At 45.2% G+C, this 17,368-nt stretch overlaps 1 protein-coding gene and 1 long non-coding RNA gene across 2 annotated transcripts; one reads left to right on the forward strand and one right to left on the reverse strand.

Annotated features, from left to right (window-relative positions):
• The first annotated feature begins 1,942 nt into the window (after nt 1–1,942).
• On the forward strand, nt 1,943–4,570 carry ems (empty spiracles). Its single transcript, XM_020955648.2, has 2 exons — nt 1,943–3,414; nt 3,545–4,570. Exons 1-2 carry the CDS (start codon nt 2,256–2,258, stop codon nt 3,889–3,891), a joined length of 1,506 nt encoding a protein of 501 aa, XP_020811307.2. The 5' UTR covers nt 1,943–2,255; the 3' UTR covers nt 3,892–4,570.
• Nucleotides 4,571–6,005: 1,435 nt separating this feature from the next.
• On the reverse strand, nt 6,006–6,973 carry LOC147642531 (uncharacterized). The gene is made up of 2 exons (XR_015273235.1): nt 6,551–6,973; nt 6,006–6,481 (listed from the first exon to the last, which is right to left on the reverse strand). It is a non-coding gene; the product is annotated as an uncharacterized LOC147642531 (long non-coding RNA).
• Between the last annotated feature and the right edge of the window lie 10,395 nt (nt 6,974–17,368).

Here is a 17,368-nt window from a genome sequence, read left to right on the forward strand (position 1 = left end):
ACTAATTTATTACTACCTTCCAGTATGTGCACTTATTTGTATAATGTCTGTTCTTGACTTTCAAATAATCTTTATGACTATTTAAACAAGAGAGGAAATTCATTTTAGGGACCAAAGTTTATATACCTTTGCAGGTTCCAATTCAAACAGGGAGCAGCGACAAAATCGATCATAACTCAACCAAAAATGAATTAATTTCGCACCGGAAAGCTGTCCTATGTTAGTTTTTGTTAGAATAATAAAACTGCATTCTCAATTTACAATTTTAGAAAATCCAAATTTTTGGCAATTTTTGACAATTTTAACGATGTAACCCCTTATAAAATTTTCAAAATGTTGAAAAATTTAAATTTTGGTCGGACATGCCCAGATCGATTTAGTTTTTGATGCTGATCAAGAATATATATGATTTATTGGGTCGCAAATGAATTCTGACAGTGCTACAAGCTTCTCACTACAATTGAAATACTCTTTAAGGGCACACTTAAAAAAAGACTCACACACGTTTTGCTCATTAAACCGAAAAGCAAAACACACTGACGAGTCAGCCAATAAAAAAATAGAAAAAATAAAAAAATAAAAGGCAAATCGATGAACTTTCCACAGCATTTCACCTTGTAATCAAAATCCATTAGTCAACATAATTACGCTTTAATGGACTCGAAAGTTGTTTATGCCGCGGCGCGGAGCGTCGTTTCGCATCCCGTCGAAAATTCGTTGTGTAAATATGCGTGGCTTAATTAGCGACCATAAAAAACTGATGGATTGTAATCTAACCAACGAATTCCAACTTTGTGGTTGTTGCTGCGATTTCTAGGCTATAAATCACCAAAATCCGGCGACGCGCTGATAACAGAGAGTGTAAAAATAACACTTTGTGAAAATAGTATGTGTTCACTTGATAGGGAAGTGTGTACATATGTACATATGTACGCACGATCGTGTCACGTCCCGGCCGTTGATGGACCTGCTCTGATTTCGATTCGGAATTTCGATCCGCACACCACATAAATTATGCAAACTTTGTCGTGTGCCAAAAACGCAGTAGTTGTGTCCAAAAATTAACATTTAAATTGTAGCAAATATCGTAGCCACTCGATACCCCTGCCATAAAGCTGTCCCGATCGGGGCTCCCAAATATGATTTATTGGAACCGGAGTCTTGAACTGCATTTGTGGTGTTGAATCGATAATACGAAGTTAGGTTTCTGTGAGAACTATGAGGGAAATTTAAAATTTTGTTTAAAATATTTCACTAGTCTCATTTCAAAATGATGAAAAAAACTTAAAAAAGGATAGAAATTTTAGACACTTAATAGGGGTCAAATTGTTTAAACCACAAAAACTAAACTAATTGTTTTATGAAACAAAACCTTAGAGAAGGGCTTGAAAATCCCCGAAAGTTGCCGAAACTACAAGTACACACAAAAATCTAGCAACAAATCCCATAAAATATTTGAAAAAGACATATTCCGGCAACAAACAGTCCTCCTCAAAAAACTCCTTTCTCCTGTAGACAGAGACATTGGGCCAGGTGTGGCATTCGATTTTCATTTAATGCTCGTTCCGGGAACAAAAACCCGACCGCAAAAACAAAAACTATGAATGGCAGTTTAAGCCAAATTACACAAAGGCCAAGAGCGAGCAACAACAACCCCGAACGGATCGAACGGAACGGAAGCCATATGTAGAAGTCGAAGCGAGAGAGAGCGAGCGGGCCCGGCCGGAGGACCCGCCCCGTCCGGGCAATGCGGCCATTTCGTTCGCTCTCATATCCAGCGGCAGATAAAGTCCACACCGGAGGTGAGAGGTGGACAACCATAGGGGTTGCGTACTGCCAAGCAGCTGCCGTCTCATTCTGCCTGCCAAAACTGGTTCTGAGTGGCAGCAGCGGTGCGGGCATTCGTTCGGCGCACACTTGGTGGTGCTGCGGCGCTCTCGGAGTTCATTCAGCCAGCGAACGTCGTCGAGAGCACACGTCTCCGTCTCCGCATTCAGTTTTCCGCCAGCGATTACGTATCCGTCTACGTCACGTCCCGTTCTCCGCTACCACGTCGTCGAAAGCCAACTCAGTGTCAGTGTTAACCGGTAGAATAGCGCACCGATGCGGCGCTCAGTGTAAATGCTTTGAATATAGTCAAAGTCGTCAAATAGTAACAACCGACCGAGTCAAGACTCCCCCGAGGATTGTAACTCCCGAGCCGCGTTTGACCCCAGAAAGCCGCCAACATAGCCGAGCTAACCGCCGCCGTATTTATGACTAAGATGATTCCGCCGGTGCCCACAGCCGCTGCCGCCGTCATGATGCCCACGCCCAAGCAGAAGATCGGCTTCAGCATCGAGTCCATTGTGGGCGATGCCGGCAGTGCCAATGCCGCCGGACACTCTCCGCCGCCGGAGAATGGCCGCAGGAGCCAGAGTCCGCCGTCGGGCGAGAGGAACGGTCCCGGATCGCCTCCTCAGACACCGCCCTCGAACCTCACACTGCTGCCCGGTTCCCCGCCGCTTCACCTGATGGCACCACCTGCCCACGCAATGCCCTATCCCCACGGCCAGGCGCACCCACATCCTGCCCATCCGCATCCGCACCTATCGCCCGCCCAGCAGCACGTGCTCCACCAGCACCTCCTCCTGCAGCAGCACCAGCAGCAACAGCAACAGCAGCAGCATCATCTGCAAAACCAGCAGCAGGGCCCGCCCAAGAGCCACCAGGACATCCAGGAACTGTTGCAGCGCCTGCACCATCACAATGCGGCTCTCCAGACACGACTTTCCCCAGAGGCAGAGCATCCTGTGTCCCTGAAAAGGGAGCGCTCGCCGGCCCCACCCGCCCTGGAGCAGGCCGAGAATCCCGCCCAGCGCATCCAGCCGCCCCACACACCGCCCAAATCCGTATCCCCGCAGTCCTCGCAGCCCTCAACGTCACCCACCTTGCTGGTCAGCAGTCCGCACACCACTCCTCCCCAGCAACCACAGCAGCAGCAGCCTCCGAGCTACCCCAAGCCGGCGCTGATGCACCCCGGAGCAGGAGGACCCATGATGATGCCGGGAATGCCGCCCCAGGGACTCGTCAGACCCTTTCCCGTAGGCCCAGGAGGACCACCGATGGGTGGACCGCCGCAGGGACAGCCCGGAATGCCGGACATCAAAGCCCTGCCCCCGTACATCAATGCTCCACCGGAGCTGCCGCCACAGCACAATCCGCATCTCATTGCCGCCGCCCAGTTCCAGATGGCCGCCGCCCTGCAGGCTGGTCATGTTCTGGGTCCTGCGGCCGCGGCTGCTGCTGCCGCTGGACTGCCACCGCACGCCGCCCAGTTCATGCCCAATCCCGGCATGGCCCGGGACAGCTATCAGCTGTATCCATGGCTTCTCAGCCGCCACGGAAGGATCTTCCCACACCGGTTCCCAGGAAGTAAGTATCTCTAGAACCAGAGCCACAAAAAGCAGTTAAAATCAGCTCGTAGAATTGCACGTAGAATGAAACACCAAGAACGCATGACCGATGACTAACCAGACCTCCTTCTTCTTTGCTTTCTTTCAAGGCTTCCTGGTGCCGCCGTTTCGCAAGCCGAAGCGCATCCGCACCGCCTTCTCCCCGTCACAGCTCCTGAAGCTGGAGCACGCCTTCGAGAGCAACCAGTACGTGGTCGGGGCAGAGAGGAAGGCCCTCGCCCAGTCCCTGAATCTGTCCGAGACGCAGGTGAAGGTGTGGTTTCAGAACCGACGCACCAAGCACAAGCGGATGCAGCAGGAGGACGAGAAGGGTGGCGAGGGCGGCTCCCAACGCAACATGCATGGCAGCGGCGACGAGGACGACGACGAGCTCATCGACATGGAGATGGACGACTGCCCCAGCGACGAGGAGCACGAGCTGGACGCCAGCCACTGAGGCGGCGGGCTCAGTGTTCGGTTCGCAGCCAGTTCCTTACCCAGGCGATGGGGCCCAGTTCCAGTTCCAGTTCCGAGAGCTCCGGCGCCCTGCCGAGCTCCCGGAGAGTAGCATAGTTTGTTTTGTTGTGATATATTCTTAGAGCTACCTGTACATAGCAGGCATCCGACGCGACGACGGGAAAGTATTAGAGATCCTCCCCTGTCCCTCTCAAGATCCGTGCCAAATCCCTGCGAAGACCAGAGGTTGAGTAGAGCTCCTCCTCCAGCCCCGTTCCGAAGCTTTTCTTCCTTCCAAAAAAAATCTAAACAGAAAACAAAAATATCCTTAGGCTAGACACCAACTATAACTGTACAAATCTAAAGGTTTAAGCGTGTAAATATTCATGAAAAGCATTAACTTTTAATTAGTGAATTTCCACAGAACAAACAATCTATCGTAGTAATAATAATTCCTGTACATTGTATGACGAGATTTAGCATTTATTTATGTTTAGACTTAAGCACGAACTTCCCTCGAGTCGCTCCACTGCAGAGCTGGATATAATTTAAACCTGTTTAATATAAATAGCCCTCTAGCTGCTAGTACTACTGTCTAAGCAAATAAGTTTGTAAGAGTAATTCACAAAAATATTATTATATTAAATATAAAATATTCAATATGAAAACAAATCGAAAAATAATGTTTGTTTGAATTTGGGGAGGGTTTGGGAGCTTACATTGCTAGGGTTTTTACTCAGGCAAATTAGAACACCAGATCAGAACATTGTGCATTTTTAAGGAAATATAAAAATTAAATATAATATAATAATAATAAAACAAACAACTCAAAATTTAGTTATTTTAGTCAGAAGCTTGAAAGTCAATGCAGAAGTCATTTCCGACCCTATAAACCATATATATTCTTGATCAGCATCAACACACGAATCTTTTAAGACATGGTTGACGACAATTTAATTTTTTCAACATTTTCACAATTTTATATTTATAAGGGGTTACATCGTTAAAATTGTCAAAAAAAATGGGAAAAATTTGAACTTTTTTCTACTTCAAATTGAGTATGCACATTTATTAACCCAACAAAAACTAAGAAAGGAATTCTTTCCGAATTAAGATTAATGTTTTTTTTAGCTTAGTTTTGAGATTTTTAATGTTTGATTTATCGAAAAAAAACGCAATGTAAAAATATTAATATCTCATTCATCGAGAATATTAACGATCTTATAATTCAATTGCTAACTGCAAGGGTATATAAACTTCAGCTGCGCGAAGCTAGTTTCCTTCCTTGTTTTCATTTATCTTAAATTGAAACATCCTTGAACATAAATTACACCTTTACAGGCTTTTATTGCGCTGCCTCCTCCTCCTGGCCCGTTTTTAATTGAGTTCGTCCCACTGTGTGACAGAGTTAAAAATTATGCGCCGTCAATTAATTAGCGTGTGACATTTAACATTGTTGTTGCTGTTTGCTGTCCACTCGGATCGGTGACAGGTGAAGGAGCGAGGGAGAGGAGACGCGGCAGGAACAGAGACAGAGATAGATGAAGGAGGCGACTATAAAATGCATTTAGCGATCGTTATTTCTATATAGATTTCATAAGCATTTTAATTGCACAATTTAAAATGCAAATCGTGCTTTATTGTACAATTTAATTGAGCGCAGCTCTCGTGAGAGATCAAAGTGGCGGGGGAGTCGGGGCGGAACTGGGGGTCTTTACAAGGAACCAAAACAGAAACTGGTTAGCGAGAAATGCCGCTCTGAGGTGTGCTAATGATTTAAAAGCCGAATTTATGATTATCGGGACACAAATTTATGCGACAATTGCGAACTGTCCGCTATCGCTCTGCCGGATCGGCTATCGAGTGGAGCCCAATGAATATGCAATATGCAGTGGCAGCGACAGCGGCAGCGGCAACTGGCTAATTGCAATGGGAAATCTAATGGAAACTGCGGCCGATCGATCGTCTGATACGGCTAATTAACGGACATAACGAGGCTAATTACTAGCTGTTAACAGCACTAAGTCGTGGCACTCTGTCAAAGGTTTGACCATAAAAAATTAGCACAAAAGGGGTTGCTCTCTTACACACGAAAACACAATCTAGTTCAGTTCATTCAGTTTACAAAACAAAAGTTTGATTTTATTGAATTGTATTGTATGTACATGTTTTATAAATAAACAACAAATACCTCAGACGACTGATATTTTGCACTTTTATAAGATTTAAAATGAGTGCTAATATTTCGCACTGTGCAGAGGCAATCATAGAACTTTGCAATTGCTAAAGGCATAAATCAGGGGAACTGCTGATTACATGTTCCACCCGAGAGATCGATATCGGAATCCAAGCTATATTTGTAAGTATATATCCAGGCTAATGGCTCGCTTGTTTGCTTAGCAGCACACGCACCTTGATGGAAGCCCCCAGATACTTGGCCATAATTAATAGTGGGGCTGCGACACGCCCACTTGCCCTGACGGCCGAGATTCCGATTTGAAATCGGAATTGGAATTGGAATTGGGCTTATCTGCAGGCCGCTTTTCAATATCATCGCTCCCCACAACGCTCTGCCCTGATCTGCTCTGTTTCTGTAGAAAAAAAAGGAACAGAAACCAAAAATCAAAACGAAACGAAACGAAACGAAATCCCTTGCTGACAATTCTCGGAAATTAAAACACAATTTGGTAAGTTGCGCTGCTGCTGATGATGTTATACACATATCTGTAGTATACACATGTTTGTACAACTTGTTTTGCCTCGTGGCTGGCATGGATCTGTGTATACCCTTCCAGGGTATCATGATTTTAGAGTCATCTCTGAACCTATTTTTCTTGACCAGCACCAATAGCCCGGCTAGTTGACTAGTTTTCCATACGTTTTAAATTTAGAATATCACAACACAATTCTTTAATTTTAAATTTAACATGCTGGCTTGAAATATCCTATTAAAACTATTTAAGAATTGCTTTCCGAATTTAAAATAATGAATTTTAAAGCAATAGTTATGATAGATTTTGGTCTGCTGATTTAATGACAGCCAATAAGGGTATTCAAAGGTTAACTTCACAAACGTAGCCTCCTTTCTTGTTTTATTCCGTTTTGATTTTGTTTTTGATTTTGAGTTCGACTCCGCCGAATGCCTCAAAAGGTTTGTTATGCGGCGCGCCCCAAAAAAAGAGATATAGAAATAATAATAATAACAACGCGCCGCCGCATTCACTTTATGGCCAGCACCACGCACAGTCTCATTGTTATTTATCCCATAAAGTTTATTAAGTAATCCAATTTGGTTAAATTAGCTGTGTCCCGTCTTGGGGTTTTGGCGGGCCTTAATTGAGTTTGCTTTTCACCTCGACACTCGCTCATTATATGGGGTAACTCCGAGTACCTGCTGAATTTCTCCGATTGCTGATCGATCGCCGGCATAATGCAAATTGTCAAGTTGAAGCCAAAGGAGATCGAGGGTCTCGAGATTCCTTAATGACCGCCTCGACGTCCTCGGCACACAGGGACGTGGCATATCTCTGCGTTCTGTTTATGCGTCTTGTTTCCGAGAAGATTAATACGGCGAAATTAAGGAAAATAAATAAATGTCAACGCTGTACAAGATCATTATCGCATTTAACAATAATTACCCTGATATGGGATATGCTAACTAATCTGTTAAGCCCCAACCATAGCCAGGATCGTGGCCGATACACTCGGCCGGCCAGAGTCAGGGCCGGCAGAGACTTGGGCCGAAACAGAGACTGGTTTTTGGACCCAGCGAATGTTTAGTGCTTTCCGTTGTCGCCCCAAAACATCATCGAAGGTGTCGCAGGCCCGCTTGTTGTGTTAAATTAAGTAATTAATTTTAAAGTCCATGTTCTGTCCATTTGTCTAACGAGAGACGAAAGACTTAGGCGACGAACTCGGCGACGCCACGCTCGTTGACTTCACTTCCGTCGCGGAGCGTTTCTCCAGATCGAGATCGAGAGATCTCCAATTGCTTGTAATTTACTGCGGATTGTTCTCGATTTGGGCACTTCCTGCGGCTTAAATAGATTGGCATCGTTTTCCAGGCCCTCGGAACATTTGTTTGTCATAATAATAATAACAATAATAATAATTCGTAAGCGTAAGCGTTTTAATTGAATGATCCGGCGGCGGTGGCGGTGGGCGTCTCCAAATTTTTAACTCCAAAATAAACTCGAAATGCGCCGTGTCATTGCCAACTGCTTGACTCGAACAGAATAAACATTCGAGTCGATTTTAGGCCCTCAAGTGCTTAATTAGGAGCGCCGCAACAACGTCTCTGGTCTATGTTCGGGGCTTTATTTATTTAACAATTTTCTGCATCCATAGCCCAATATTTTGATGTTTTCTAATTGCCTCAATTATGCCTATGGCCCTTGGCTTGCTGTGTTTGGCCTGGCCAGTTGGCTGAACGGTTGGTCTGGCGATCTGTGGCGCCAGATACCGTCGCTTTCATATGCAAAGTGCCTCCTCAGTCCGATCAAATGTCGAATGCTTTAATTTGGTATATCAAAGAGAGACATTATGCTGCTGCTGAGTCTGCTGTGTCTCCCCTCCCCCAGCTCGTAAAAGCGTCAAATTTCTCAATTTCCAATTCTCGACTACCCATTACCAATTCCCGATTTCGTGGCCAGCTCCATGGGGCGTCCTAATTGTTGATATGCATCTCGGTTTCCCAGTCGCTCAGTCGCTCCATCCAGCGAGCCTCTTAATATTATTTGGTGAGTTTTATGTTTTATTTCGAATTAGTCACATAAATAAGCACTCTTTATGACAACCTGATGTTTGTTGTTACTGTTTTAATGCTCGCTGAGCGCCCACGCTGCGTATGATTATTCGACATTTCATTGGCTGGGCACAGTGATGCAAGATTTAGAGAAAAAGGTAGTGGTATATAGTATAGTTTTTATTTCCCTCAAAAGTATCCTTTCCCAAAGTAATCTCAGCATTCCAAAAAAACTGTCTAGCTAAAAATGCTCGATAATCTTCAGGAGTATATTTTGTGCCACTGTGCAGCGATCCAGTCTCGAAACTAGAGCCATTCCAAACTGCCCGCAGTGCGATGCATTATTCAAGCAGCGGAGAAATTCCCGCCTTGGACATTTAGCTGGTTAAACAATCAATTAGTGACGACCGCAACTGAATCGACGGTGCCGTTATTGAATTGTACCAGAGGGCACCTACATTATATAGTATTCCCTGCCCCTCCCCAAAATATATACATACATATGTGCACCTAAGCCCGCCCCTGGCTCGGACAGGGCAACAAATGCTCGGATTGCGTGCGAGCTTCGCCTCGGGTTTGGCCAAGGTAATTATGGGTTTGCCATTTGTAGAATGTAGAACTATGTGGCTCTCTCCGTGGTTTTGTCGGGCAGTGTAGTGTCTCCGGAGTGCTGGTCGGTGGTCCGGGCCAATGAGGCGTCATCTAATATATTGCAATTACAAGCGGCAATTAGTCAATTTGCCCGACTCGAACACGAAACGCTTTTCGCTTCTCGCTCTCCGTATAATTAAAAGCCAATTAGAATATTTATTATGAAAATTGGCCAACAAATGTGCATAATTGAAGCGATGTGGATTCGTTTAAATTACAGGCCGCTCCACCGATTTCTCTATAGTTGTTGGAGCAGTCATGGGAGACTCCCCCATCCATTTCCACTTCCCCAGTTAGTGGTTTTCTATAATTGAATCAGGTGCTTCCTGCGAACTAATTACGATCACGGGCAGCTTATTACAGGTATAGTTCGGCTTAGTCCGGAGGTGGGTGTGTACTGAGCTTATTAGTTTCACTTTGTTTTTTTAGGTCAACAAGAACATTAGCTGGAGCTTTGCGATAACTACTTCATGTTTCATTTTGAGTTGGCAATGGGACTAATTCACTGAGATGACCTTAACTGGCTTAATATTATTTTAAAACAGAAATAATATTCCATTGAGTTTCAAACATTTTCATTATCTAGGCCATAGGATCACTTAAAAATACGATAAAACATCTCTGTTATTTGAATTATTTGCGTTCACCTTCAGATTTTCTGCAGCTAATAATATCCAACCTGTGCTAAAGAGACTTTTATGTATAAACAGTCGATTCGTCACGCAGCTGGCTACTGACAGCCACGAACACCCACACCCACACCCAAGATCGAACCCAGACTCGAACTCGAACTCGAACGCTGTGCCATCTATTCACACTTGGCTGGGGTCAGGTCGGGGCCTGTCGAAGAATGCCCAAATATTAATGAATTAGCATTTGTCACACACCCGCAAACAGACGATGAAAATATTGAGAAATTATGCAGCCCAGTCAGTCAAACAATTAAATATAAATTTGTGGTATTCACGCCCAAAGCCGAGGAGGGGACAAGGGACCAGGGAAGTATCAAAAACAAAACAAATGAGTGCGCGTCCCTGATGTCGATGATGTTGATCATCGATGTCGATGTTGATGACGCGATGTTGATGTCCAATGGCATTCCTCGGACCCCGGGCTGGTGGAAAATCGAATTCATTGGAAAATATTAGAAAGCCCGAGGGGGCGAGGAAGGGAGTGCGGGTGAGCAGCACACCCAAAACGATTCTCAGCCATACAGTTTTGACAGCGATTTCGAAATAAAATTAGTGAATTCATTGAAACCGAAGAGCAGGCGGGCGACGGCAAGTGCATTTCAATTAGAAACCCCAGCCGCTGGGTTCTATTACCTTTTCTAATTAATCAGAGGGAGAAGGGCGAGAGAAGTGCTTCTTTATTTTGACATTTTCCACGGATATTAGATTAACATCGTTTTAAAATCAAATTAAAACATTAGGCAGGGCCCACCCCAAGGGCCAAGGGATCCGCATCGAGGGTCCTTGACTGGCTTCCCTATTTATCACCGTTACGGCAACTGCTGTTTTTGTTTTGCCTGGCGTAATTTAGATAACAGGTAACACTGAGGTCCTTATTGACAAGTGGCATTTTCCGGGAAACGAGAAAAACCTCAAGCGACCGATCGCCCTGGACCGGGCATTGGAACAAGGGTTGAGGGATAAGGACCGAGGGATCGGAGTCCCGAGTCCAACTGGCCAGCCAAGTGTTGGTCGATCCCTTTTTCGATTTGTTTCTGGCCAACCTAAAACAGTTGTCAAGCCACTCTCTTGTCGTGATGTCAATGGCGAGATAATGCCCGGCGATTTAACCTGCTGTGCGTGGGCGTAAGTGTAGATGCATCTCGACTTCTTTTAGTGTGTTTGCTCTTTTTAATTGGAAATTAAACAAATGCCCCGGGGTCGAGACCCATTGTTGTGCGGCCCCTGGCTTGCGTGATTTCCTCTGGCCCGGAGACGGGGACGGACCCGGGGAGCAGCAGCACTTGAGCCCTGCAATTGTTGTGGTTCTGAGCCGGATTGTGCGCTTGATTTCTTTACGAGCAACAACCGTTAGCACAGATGGATAGATCGAGCCTTTGTTGTGGGCCAGCTATTTCTGTTGTCCTTTTTATGGTGGGAACAATGTTGAAAATGAGGCAAGAGAATCAGTCTAATTACCGAGAAATTTCAGAGGTAATGATGCTGAATAGATAGCAATGTTTTTTTTTTGCTGAAGCCATAAAAACTGAGTTGTAACAAAGAGAGAAATATGAAATATAGAAATACTGCCAAACATAAAAAAACGGGTCAATACGGGCTTATTTCATTTCAAATATGAGCCCAATTATTAAAACAATTTCTAATCCTAAATTGTATAATTATTCCCTCATAAAAGAGTTAATATATGCAGTTCTTTACAAGTAAAGGGGGTTAAAAGATATACATTCTCATCCTGAAACTAAATAGCGGGAAATCCAGCATCAACTAGCAGCATATATATAATAAATCTTTTAACACCACCCCCCGCTGCATAATATGGCCATAAACATAGAAAATTCGCTTTGTTGCCTAGTGCAAGGAGCAAGTTCGTTGCCTAAGTCTTTTGTTTTAGGACCTCTTTCAAAAGCCTTGAAAGACGACTCACATAAACACAGTGACCTGCCAAAACACGGCCCGAGGCTTCCGTTTCGGAAACGTTAGTCAGAATCGGTGGAATAATAAGCCCCCGTCCCCGTTCCCGTCCCCGCCCCCGCTGCGAGGAAGGATCACCGGCCTAAACGAAGCTTTGCAGGCACATCTCTCAAATGTGGAACAATGCCAGAGAAGGGAACCGTTCAAATGACACTGGAATTTTGGAAGAAAATCTAATCATCTGCCGGCACGCCCACCGAGCTCCGAAGCGATCTCTCTTGGGCCTGGCCCTAGGGCGAGCTGGAAAACAAGCGAACGTATTAATTAAATGTGCGCAACGCCTCCCAGTTTGCCATGTTCTGTGTGTGTAGTTCCCGGTTCCCTCCCGTGCCGTGGCCTATTGTGGCAGCCGGGAAGGGAAGGGAAGGGATTGCCTTGGAAGAACCCTTTACCATCGGCCTCCTGCTGGCCGGAGATGCAATGGTCAGAAGTTCGCCGTAAAATCATGATTACTGCCATTATGGGCTTATTAAATATGAATTGTGAGGCTCGCTGGCGAGTCCTGAGCCCGAGCCCAAAAGTCCTCTGACTTGTGACAAAAGGCATAAGTCAATGCCGTGTGCGAAATGCGAATGCAAATGCGAGGGGCGTGGCGGCAACCGATCCCAAGGAGTCGGGGATTAAGTGCGATGACATTCATTCAGGCCGGGTCCGGGTCCGGGCTCTGGCCTGATCTCTAACAGGATTTCACAAAGTTAAGCCACAAGTGCCTGCCGGCTCACCTCTAATCCTGGCAAGCGAGAACGGCCAACGGAGAACGGCGAACAGCTAACGGCGAAGGGAGAGCCGGGAAAATCCAAGTGACTCTCTCGGCTCAGGTAAATCGCCGGGTCAGCAATTTCCAAAATAAATAAACATCGTTTTGACCGCCGACGGAAAATAATGTGAGCCAATTATGCCCTCTCGACAGTCGACTCTCTGACTGACATTCGAAACGCTTGTCAACGGTTAAATTTAAACAAAATATTTATTTTGTGTATGCGCCCGAAACACGGAGTTTTCATCGGAAACTGGCGACTGACTGCTTTCCCCCGGGAAATGCCTTATCGGCCAGATCGGCCCGTGCTTATGCTGGCTTGCCCTGTTCGTTTTATGGCCAATTTACCAACTAAATAAAAGTAAAACGTAACAAAATCTCTCGGACTGAGCGATGCGCCATTAATTCCAAATATATTACCGCAAGTAATTTGATATTTTCACTCGCGCCGCGCCAACTACACAAAAACTCGACTGTAATAAAATTAATTTAAATTCCTCTCCCCACGAGAGCGGGAGATCGGAGCTTGGAGCTTGGAGCTCGGATCTCGGATCTCGGCGGGAATGAGTAAGCGCCTCCATCTTCAGTTCGAGGTCCCATGATATAGTCCGGTCGGAGCGAGGGCCACAAATATCTGTCGTTTATTTAAATTTAGCTATCAAAAATGTTTACGATCCACATAACTGACTAAATCACCATAAACACCCTGTTCCGTGTTTGGAGCTGGCTCAGACTTCAGCTCCATCTCCCATCTCCCACCTCTCTCTCCCTCTCTCTCTCTATCTCACCTATCACCTTTCCCCTTCGGCCAGCCACCTGCCACATGCGGCGCTTGCATAGAAACACACTCGTGGGACTTGGCATTGGCATGATCATGATCATGATCGCTCTCCCAACCCCACCCTAGGTGGTAAGTTGTGGCAACAAGTGTCCGGCTGCCACGCCACCGCTATGGCCAGCCTCCTCCTGGCATCCATGCTCCATCCTTGGCACTTTAGCGTGTTGAATATGCTCATTTATGTGAAATATGATACGCGCCATAATATGCAACAAGAGAAAAATAAAAGGAAATTAAGGAGCGAAAAGGAAAGGAAAACATTTTAATCAATTAATTATCCAAACGAGCCAAAGTCACAAGGTGTCCGTGTCCGTGTCCGTGTGGTGCATGTAAATAATTTTAAAAGTTGCTTATGTGAAATGTGGCACTTAAACAACGCAGCGGGTGCGATTTGGCATGGCCATTTTAAGGAGGTTGGACGAATGGACCCAGGAAAGGACCAAGATGAATAGTTTGAGGTGGAAAGATCAGAACACGCATCGTGAAACAACAAAGATAGTCACAAAGTGTAGCTCAATATCCAGTGGATATTCTTGATTGAAAATTGTATTGAATTTCAAAGCTGCTAAATCCTATTCTACGATTTCTCCGAGTGTATTTCATACATTGTTTCGAAAATATATTCCTTTTATTTTTGGTTTCCAGCTTTTTGATAAATGCCATTCCATTAGACGCCCTTGTCGAAAGAACGCTAATCGCATTTTATTGATTTTAAAACGCTTGCCAATCTCCATTCCGCGCAGATTTACCCAAAATTCCTGAACCCTTTTTTATGGCTGTCTTGTCTGACTTTTTGGGGTTTCTCTATCTTCTCAAGCTGCTCTTCTTATTTTATTAATGGACCCCTCGAGCTTAGCTTTTTCGGATTTCTCAGCTGGCTTTTGTCTCGACTGGCGATGCCTAATTAAGTTTTAACAAAATCTTATAATTTTCGCTGTGCATAATATTAGCCCGATGAAGGGGCCTTTTGATTGCTTTCATAAAATGTATTATTTATTTACTTTTAATTGGCTTCATTTGATGATTTTAATGATGCGCAAATATCGTCAGGCAGCCGCAGCAGCAGCAATTTTTATTCACGCTAATAATATTCAGATGGGAACGGGTTTCCCGAGAGATCGCGGGGAGCTAATGATATCACACCCAAAAATCAGGGGCGACTCCTCCTCGGGAGATGGCGATGACGATGGAGATGGAGATGGAAAGTGAAACCCACCTGGCTTGGCGTTGCACTCCATAGGCCTTGGAGCCAGGGAGCACGCAACAGGAGATCGGATTTGCCTCCTAGAGACCCCCGCGGCGACGGGATGATGCCTCAATCGACGGACCCTGACGGCCTTTACAATCTCATCGGAAATCACTTAGATCCCAATAAATAAACCTTCTCCTCGTGCGCACACATTACTCTTCTGAGGGGGAGATAGAGAATGAGTTTCTCACCCGCCGCCAGACGGCATTAATTACGCCTTACTTAAATTCTAATACCCTGCGACTACAGAAATTAAGCTGTCGGGCTGGATCCGAGGCGGAGGAGTCCCGAGGCATCCCAACCAGTTGATCACAGCAGGCCCCTAGAAGAGCCGGGGATCCGAGCCCAACGGAAAAGTGCAATTCATCGGCTGTCTGTCTCCCCAGACGCCAACGCAACGGCACTCGCACTGGCTCTGGGGTCTGGTATTAACGAGCATTACAATAAATATGAAATTAATATTAATTTCAATTAATGTCAAATATTAATGTCCACAAAAGCGTCGAACATCATTTGTTGGCTGTCACTCGTTGTTGGGTTTTTTTCGGCTTTCAGAGTCTGTTGCTCAGCGTTCGTTGTTTGGTGTTCGTTGTTTGGTGTGGGTCCCTTTATTAGTATTATTTGCTGGCGATTTGATTAGCTCGATAGTGTCACAAGAGCGGCATGATTTATGGGCTCGGACCCGAGCGAATGTGGTGAATCAGTCGCCGTGCTGAATGAATTTATAATTTCGTTTTAAATCGTTTCCAATGCGTCTTTTGGCCGGGCTTTATTCCATCTCATCTCGGATCAGATAAGTGGGCACTCATTAGGCCCTATAACGGTGCGGTTTCTCGCGACTTTCCCACCGGCCTTTTGTCTGTTTGCAAATTAGCAGCCAACCAGCCAGCCATCCGATCTTGGCCAGCTCTCGAGAAGATCGATTGCTTAATTAAGCCGCGATTTGACAATGTCAAGTGTCCGGCCGCAGCAAGGGGGCTATCTCTCAAGAGCACACACTAGAAGAAATGTGGGTTTTCTAATTTTAAATTGAATATATGTAGAGATCAAGACCGAAAGAAAGCCTAGTTTGCTACAGAAAATATTGTAAAGTTAATCCATATTTCCAAATTGATTTAATGAGGTTTATACACAAGAATAAATTTTCTGGATAATTTCGCTGTACAACAGTGATTTCTTTTAAATGTTTCAAATTTAGCGATCGCATTAAACTCATCAAAATAATTGAACATGGATACTCGCCTTTGTTACGGGCTTTTTTCTCTGTGCAGATTCAGCTGCCAGTCCCCGGGAACCCCTCGAAATTCGAGTTCAAGTTGCCCCGCCACCACCACCGCTCCAAGAAATGCAAATGAGGCGTTGGCGTTATCGATCGCAACATGTGTAGAAACGTATTTTGTATTTTGTATTTTGTTTTTATTACTGTCGATAAGTCGTTATAAATTGGGTTAGAGGTGCGTTCCGATCACAATGTGTCTTATCCGCCGCTCTATCTCTTTTGCACTGCTGCGTCCGTCCGTCCGTGCGTCCGTCCCGCCATACTTAATACGCTCTTAAGGTTGCTTAAATGATTGTCACAAGATTTGCATAATTTGGAGGGGTTTGTTTGGCTTTAGCTGTGTATATGGCCAAATCAAGATATACATGTGGATACCCGCAGTGTGTGCGTTGGAACATTTTAGAAACATGCGTCAACATAATTTTAACGCCGCTGAACTTAGCATAATCGATCCTATCGCTCCGATATATATTACGCTGCGTGTAATTTATGTTTTAGGTGGCCCGGGCTGGGGCCATTAGAGGAGCTGTGCTAGCCCCGATCTCTCCGTTTTCTTCGGTTTAGAAGGAAGTCATAAACCCTACTCAAGAGCCCTCAACTGGCGCTGCTCTCGTGCCTGCTTAGTATGTCGGCCATGCGGCTGTATTTAAACAGAATCTCGTGCGTACGTGATGAGCTGGGCTCCTAAATGAAAACGACGTGTTTATCACGTTATTGAAGGCAGTGGTGTGGCAGTCCGAGGGGATCATTGATTAGACAGGGGTTTTAGAGGTGTAAAATAGGGAGAAATATATAATTTAAGTAACTTTTCACGCCGCCCATGCATGCAGTCATCTTCCAATGAAAGTATCTTTCCTTACAGATAGTAATTGGCTTCATTCACACTTTGTCTCTCTCTCTCTCTCTCTCTGGTGATCTTCGTTTTTGTTTTTACAGGGAAATGTCGATTACAATCAATGCTCTCTAGCTCCAGCTCTCTCCCCCTCTATCCCTAATTCCTGAGCGATTCTTAATGAACTTGTTCTGCGTTGGCATTCCTAACCCCTTTGGATTCATTCATGTACAGACACAGCATCCCTCTGATTGATATTGATAAGCAACATCCTGTTTCCTCGGGATCACTGATCAGTGATCACTCCATCGCTGATCGCTGTGCCTCGGGTACTAATGAGGTGTCTTGAAGAGAATGAGAGCAATTAACAGGGCGGAAACCCGTAGCCCAAAGTGACAATTGGGATTGCTCCAGAGGCGCCCACATCTCTCCCTTCCTCCTGACAGAAGAATTTCTGTCAAGCTG

The sequence above is a fragment of the Drosophila serrata genome, unplaced genomic scaffold, assembly GCF_035046125.1.
Source record: "Drosophila serrata isolate PLE 108 unplaced genomic scaffold, ASM3504612v1 contig_382, whole genome shotgun sequence".
NCBI lineage: Eukaryota > Metazoa > Arthropoda > Insecta > Diptera > Drosophilidae > Drosophila > Drosophila serrata.

Excerpts from the sequence above, each read along its gene's own strand:
- ems (XM_020955648.2), top strand. The coding sequence starts at position 2,256 with ATGACTAAGATGATTCCGCCGGTGCCCACAGCCGCTGCCGCCGTCATG. Across the intron at positions 3,415-3,544 it reads CCCACACCGGTTCCCAGGAA|GCTTCCTGGTGCCGCCGTTT; the intron begins GTAAGTATCTCT and ends CTTTCTTTCAAG.